The following is a 6,988-nucleotide window of genomic DNA, read 5'->3' as shown; positions in this document are numbered from 1 at the left end:
CCCCACGGGCCCGGGCTGCTGGCCCCAGCCTGTATGCACAAAGGCGGGCCCGGCTCGCCCCCGAGATCGGGAGCCGGCCCGCACAGTTAGTAACTGATTAATTTTCCCTACCCAGGTAGTTCTTTAGGTTCAAAGCAGGCTTGCAGAAATGCCCATCTCCTTTGAGTACAATAGTTGCAGCCTTATTTCTCCCAGGATTTAGCAATGGAGCAGCTTGGTGATTTCCTGGAGCTAAATTTAAAACTTGAAGGGACATGTCTACATGAGACACTGTTATGCAGTAGTGCTGGTAAATGTTTTTTAAGTGACGCTACTGCGCAGTAGCCTAATAATACTGTGCCGTAGTGTATTAGCACTGTCTGTGCTGTAATGCGCTATTGCATAGTATTATTTGGCTACTGCGCAGTTGGCGTCTTGTGCAGATGTGCCCCAGGGTGTGAAAATATATGCCACAGAATGCTCCAGTTCTCATCTGAGACCCTCTTAGTAAGGCTTAGGCTCAGATTTCTTAATTCCAAGTTAGAGAATGACCCTTCCCCCTCCCAATCCTGAAATGTGGACCACTGGGAAAGCCACCAGCTCCACAACTTAAAGAATGTGAGGATGCTGGTGTGGAGTGCTTCAAATGATTTTAGAAGCTTTCTTGGGTTGTGGTTGCTAAGAAAGACTAATCCACTCAATCCCTTGAAGGATCAGGAAGGTGGATTTGTCACTGAAATTTCTCACCTACTGAAAGGTGTGGAGACTGACTTCCTCTGAGTCAGAAGCTCATTCAAAGAGCTTCTTTCCATTTTCTGCAATGTGGTGAATTGTGCAATCTGTTAGAATTTGAGAACCAATCCCAGTTCCTCTCTCACTTAGCTCTGGCACTGGAAGTTTCTTACAAGAGAGTATAAAATGCTTAAAGTCCCCACAGCTTGAAGCAAAATAAAGTGGTGTGGGTTCTTCACTGCATTTTTGTTTTAATGTTATGGAAAACAAAAGATGATTATGCAGTGAGACAAAATGTTGGACAAATATAGCTGAGGTGATTGTCTTCCTTTGTCTTACTCTGAGCAAGAGAGAAATCAAATTGAGGAAACAGAAGACAGTGCCCAAGGCGAGACCATCCCAGACACTGTATGGTTATCATCTTGACAAAGGAAGTAAGCTGTGCCAATTGTAGGCTCAGTAACACAGCAAAGGTAGCAATCAAATACACTGATACCTCATTCCAGTTATTTGAAAAGGAATCAGAATAGACTAGTTTCTGTAGTCACACCCAGCTTAAGTGCTGGAAATACTCCACCCAACTCTCTCCATTTAGCGGGTAGGTGTGAGAACTCTTATCTAGATGCAGAATCTCTAAAAACCTTTGCGCAGATGTCTGTGTCTGAAAAATTACTAAGGCTCTCTCTATGCTACACAGACTTTGCAGCTATGCTGACACAGCTATGATGTTATGCTGATGCATCTATGATGTCAGCAAAGCTCCTTACCACAGATGCAGCATGTCATCCATCCCCTCTGGGTGAGGATATGCCACCTCCCTAAACAAAGCTGCAAAAGCCCTATTCTGTTAGCATATCAGGGGGATAGCTAGCAAAGTTATGTCAGCAAGAGACTGACACACAGTTGGGCCAGCAAAACTTTATACTGTAGACAGCCTTTGTAGTGTCTTAGACCTGGCCAGTCACACCTGCACACAAGGGTAGAGGCAGCATTAGAGGGGATGGTGGTTAAGACTGAAGATAACATAAGTTACAAAAAAAAAGGCTCTTTTCAATTTGAATGGCTGCTAGAAAAAGCTAATTAAAGTGAAGTGTGTTAGCTGGAGTTCTTGTAATGAATTTCTTCTGAAGTTTATGATTTATTTGCAATCTTTCTTCAGAGTGAACAGGATCTGCACATGGACTGAGAAAGACCAAGGATCTGTCTATATTACAGAGCCTCTGCTGCTACAGTTACAGCCCCCTTAGCCATAAGGCCCTAATGTAGATACAGGATATGCCAATAGCAGTTTTTCCTCTCAGCGCGGTTACGCCAACAACATAAAATAAGATGATAAAAGCACTTTTACGTTTGCACAGGTTCATCCAACACCAAGCTTTTTGCTAGCTTAGAGTCTGGTGGTATGAGTGGGAGTGAAGTTAGTGAATAGCTAATTTGCTCATTTTCAGTAAAGGTTGGGATTGAGGTGGTGCAGGTACTAATGTGCACTGTTGACATCCTAAAGGTTGCAAGTTTGACACCATAGCAGATGCACTCACAGTGCAGCCTGTCAGATTCCAGTGAATCTGCAAATTCTGCTAAATACCTTGTCACAAGAACAGGAAAAAGGAAAGGAAGTGAAAAATGAATCTGCCGCAGGACTTGGTTTATGCATTTTTCACTCAAGTTTAGCTAACTTGATTTATACCCCCTCTCCTCTTGAAAGACCATCTGTGCACATTTTATATTTTAAGATTATGTGATTTTTCATAATCTAGGGTCCTCTGGAACCAGGCTTCGAAACCACTTAGTCCTTGTTAAAGTTTGACTGAAAAGTACATAATCATATCTGTGACATGGATCTCAAGTGATTTACTTTTCATTGGGAATGAAAAGAATGAGTCAAACATTCATGGAATTGTTTCCCAGCTTAGTTCATTCATAATAAATATGTGGTTCCTATCGATATTCATTGTTCAAAGTTAAAATAGTAAATTTCATATAACATAGGTTATTGCACGATGAGCTCAAACAATCTTAAAGGTGGGTCTATGCAGAAATTAAAGATGCAGTCATGCTAGTGCAATTGAACTACAGCAAAAGGTCTGTTATCTGGCACCCTTGGAGAATGGGGGTGCTGGATAACCAAATATGCTGGTTACCTGAGAGGCGCGAACAGTGGGACTGCCGGTTTCGATTCTGCCGGGTCGACTGGCATACCCGTTAATGAAGCATGCAAAAACAGCTTTTCGCAATTAATGTACTTACCCAAAGGAATTAATAAGTATCTACTAGACTGTTATAGAAGCCTGTTATAAAAGCCTAGTAGTTCTTAATAGACTTGGAGTGTTGCTGTAGCCATCATGGTTCTGGAAATATCAAGAAGCAAGGCTTTTTGGGTGGTATGTTTTATTGGATCAACTATATAGGTGGGAGACATGTTAGACAAATTGTTGGGCACAAAGTACCCTTCTTCAAGTCTAGGAAAAGCAGCAAGCCCCAGACCTGAAGAAGGTCACTCTGTGCTCAAAGCCTAACATCTCTCTCACCCATTCATTTGGTCCAAAAAAAGATATTAAAAAACGTCACTTCTTGCTTAGTAATTTTCAGATATTTACACCTTGCTTTTTCATGTACAACTAACATTTTCATCCACACATGTCCACAGCATGGAATAAAACAACAAATAAATGCCAAACATCTGACCTATCTATATACAAATACCAGGAGTAGAGAGAATCATAGAATTACAGCAAAGCAGAGCTAAAAGGGACCTCAAGAGGTCACCCATTCCAACTACTTGCTCAAGGCAAGCTCATCCCTGTCTAAACCACGCTAAAGTAATGTTTATCTAAGCTACTCTTAAAAACATCTAAGGATGGAGATTCCACACCCTCTAGGTAGCCTATTCCAATGCTTAACTATCCTCATAATGAGAAAGTTCTTCCTAGTATGCAACGTATGTTCTCGTGCTGCAATATGAAGACTGTTATCAAATCTCCCAGATTAAATAATACCAGTTCTTTCAACCTTTCCTTGCAAGTCATTTTAATTGGTCTACACTGGATTCTTTCTAACTTGTTCAGTGGAGAGCAATGAAGATTCTTAGAATAAACAGGAAGGAGTTGAAATCATTATACATAGCCAAAATTATGATTTAATTATTATGACAGATGTGTTGGAACTGAAATATTTGTAGAGAAGCTGTAGCTTAATCAGGAAGGACAGCAGGGGGGGAGGGAAAAGAGAAGGAGGAGCCACTGGAGGCAGGGGGAGCTGAGCAGTACCCAGGCAGCTGAAGCAGCATCAGAGCAGCTCTGTCAGGAAGCTGTAAATGCTGGCCAGAGCCAAGGCCAGGGCTGGAACAGTGCCATCAGTGGGTGCAGGGCAGGTGTGGGCAGACGCGTGACGCAAGCTGCCTGTAGCATGACCTGGCAGGGCTTGGCCTTTTGTGGAGTGCCACGAGGGCAGCCACAGGCCGAATGCGGGGGGGCACGGACCACACTTGCACTTATACCTGCACTGCACTGACTGGATGAGCTCTGCTGCATGTGCCCCCTGCTCCCTCTCCCCCCACCTCGGGCCAGTTCCTGGGACCTAGCATGTGGGCATCCCCTACCACCACACACACATACCCACACCTTCCTGCATGCCCACATACATCCCCCCCACTGCCTCACACACACATCCCCCCCCACAATATACAAAAGTAAGATTTTATTGTGAGCTATTATGCAAATCAGGACAAAATTATTTTCTGAAATAAAATTAAAATATGTTATAGATATTTGATTTTTAGTATAAGATTTGTTTTTTATCTAGAATTTGTTAAAATATTTTCTAAAAGGTTTTACATTTGCAGCCCTCGACAGCTCACCAAAACTTGTTAAGTAGCCTGCCAGCTGAAATAATTGCCTACCCCTGAGCTAAGGTTTGTCTGTGGGATGACTCTGGACCCAGCAAGGCTCGGCTCCACTGCCCTTATGTTAGACTCCACAGCTTCAGCAGGGAAATCTTTGCCAGCTCCAGCTGCTTTCCCCTTGGGTCATGAAAAATGTGTGTGTCCCCTCTCTCCATAAAAGAGGCATGCTGGAATATCACCTGCTCTGATATCATGCTTTATCACAGGCAATTGGTAAAACAATTTATGTAGTAAAAAAGAATTGTACAAGAAAAATTGACCATATTGTTTGGAGACAGAATGAAAAATAACAGATACAACTTCTTACTCTCTTCATCTGGCTACACCACAGTCCTTCATCAAGTCTTATCAGTATTTCCAGAGATCAGCCTATCTGCTGACCCTACCTGGTCTCTAACTGGGGACCTAGATTTACCTGAAGGTGTAAGAAAATCCAAAGACCCCCCCACTACCTACCAGAGAGCTCCTAAGTACTTTCAAGCCAGCCCCCCACCAGTATTGTTCTATTTGCTGAGGAGTCTGAGAATCCTCCAGAAACTTCGCTCCTCCCTAGAATCTGAAATTTCCCAAGTTTATGGCCCAGCGTCTCAAAATATACTTGTTATTGTGAGGCAGATGTTTCTCCTTACTGGCAGATTGATAATCTCTGTATTTTGGATGCCCAACTTAACAAGAACCCTTTCTGCCATGTGTCTGGGATGGGTAAATGCTCTTGACCTTGTAACACAATAGGCCAGTGATACCTAATAGTTTTGCCTTCCCTCTATTCATCCAGCCTGCATATTACAGTTCTTAAGACATGTATATAGCAGAGATGCATACATACAGTATAACATAATTCAGCAAAGGTGATACAAATGAATATATTTATTAGCTTTTGAAAGAGACCAAACATGAGGTTTGCTAAATCAAGAATAAGACCAAAATCTCTGCATGAGACACACTGAACCCCAAAATCATTCTTTCTTTTGGGGTTGATTTGTGACAGTGTTGAATTGTATATTAAGAATATGTATGTTTACCTTAAAGTTCAGGAAGAAGCAAGCAGCAAACTATTGCTTGTTTTTGATACATTCGGTCCTTGGTTTTGCCAACAATAATAGGAAAGCAAGAAGTGGAAGAGCTACTTAATGGGTAGCTGATCTCAGGTTTTAATTGGAATGCAAATATTAGTTATGTATTAAAACTGCCCTTCAGAAGTAGTTTGAATCTTCAAAGCTAAGACTCAATGTCTTTTTAAAAGGCTTTGGCTTAAACAGAAGTTACAGATCTCCTATAGAAATTATTTGGAGAGGTTTACTGGTTTGGGTTACAAGAGAAGTCAGACTAGATTACTTCAGTGGTCTCTTCTAGTCCTACAATCTAATACATTCAGATAGTAAATACTAGCCCTCTATCTTGAATATTTTTTCTTCAGTCACCCACCCATTGTTTATTTCTGCTTATGGGAAAGTTAGTTTGATCACTGAGCAAAATGCTTTTAATATAAATTATGGCAGGAAAGATATTACTCAACCTTAGCTGACACATAGTTCTCACAGTCAGTACAGAAATAATTAGTATTTTTTCCCTGAGCTTGCTGGCATAGAACAATACCTATGTCAAACAGATGAGTAACACTACTGGAGAAAATGAAAAAACAATTCTGCTGACAACTCTCCCTCTTTGGAAAACTTTATACAGGAAACACTGCATACTAGTAATTAAAGTAAGTATAGAAGAGTATGTCAGTTGACTGTATCAACATTATTTACTGACATACATATTTTATGGAAATCTAAAATGGAAAAACAGACATATGGTCTGCGTATCTCTGTGGAAGATTGCCTTAAGCCATTTCACACTGCTGACACACAATTGCAATAGTATTCATTATTTATCTTTCTAGATTGTTTCAGTTTATAATGTTCATTTGCTAAATTCGAAGGGTTCATAAGTCTTTTACAATAATATGAAAAAACAGTACTTTTTCTTAAAGTACTTTAAGATTTCATTAAATGTTACATATTTTTTTCAAAACTGGCAACCTCTTCTGAGAGAATGTTTTTGATTTGCCCTTACCTTTTTGAGCATTTCTGGTATTGAGGCAACAGATAGTGAAATTGCTGGGAGAGTTTGAGAAAACTGGGAATTTGGATATGATCCTGGATACGATACTGAAGGTAACTGATTTTCTTGAGCAGCACAGTTTCTGTCTGGTATGTCAAAGTACCTGAAAGAAAAGAAAAACCTTGTGTCACTGATAAATGACAATGAACTGATAGCTGAGATGAACAGTCATCTGCTATAATCCAAGGCTGTAGAAAGGAGGTATAACTAAGTGTTTTTTCTCCCTTGCTAACAGTTACATCCCTCAGAAACTTTTAAATTTTCTGT

General features: G+C 40.8%; 1 protein-coding gene across 1 annotated transcript in view; it reads right to left on the bottom strand.

Moving 5' to 3' along the window:
- The window catches only part of CRYBG1 (crystallin beta-gamma domain containing 1), a 99,333-nt gene extending 92,550 nt beyond the window's left edge, over positions 1–6,783 (bottom strand). Inside the window, exon 1 of the mRNA XM_006019811.3 lies at positions 6,674–6,783. Coding sequence (XP_006019873.1) covers positions 6,674–6,685 — 12 coding nt within the window. The 5' untranslated portion in view covers positions 6,686–6,783. The remainder of the gene's footprint in view (positions 1–6,673) is intronic.
- Between the last annotated feature and the right edge of the window lie 205 nt (positions 6,784–6,988).

The sequence above is a fragment of the Alligator sinensis genome, unplaced genomic scaffold (assembly GCF_000455745.1).
Source record: "Alligator sinensis unplaced genomic scaffold, ASM45574v1 scaffold313_1, whole genome shotgun sequence".
Classification (NCBI taxonomy): Eukaryota; Metazoa; Chordata; order Crocodylia; family Alligatoridae; genus Alligator; species Alligator sinensis.
Note: the sequence above shows the minus strand (reverse complement) of the source record. Positions and strands in the feature narration are given on the sequence as shown.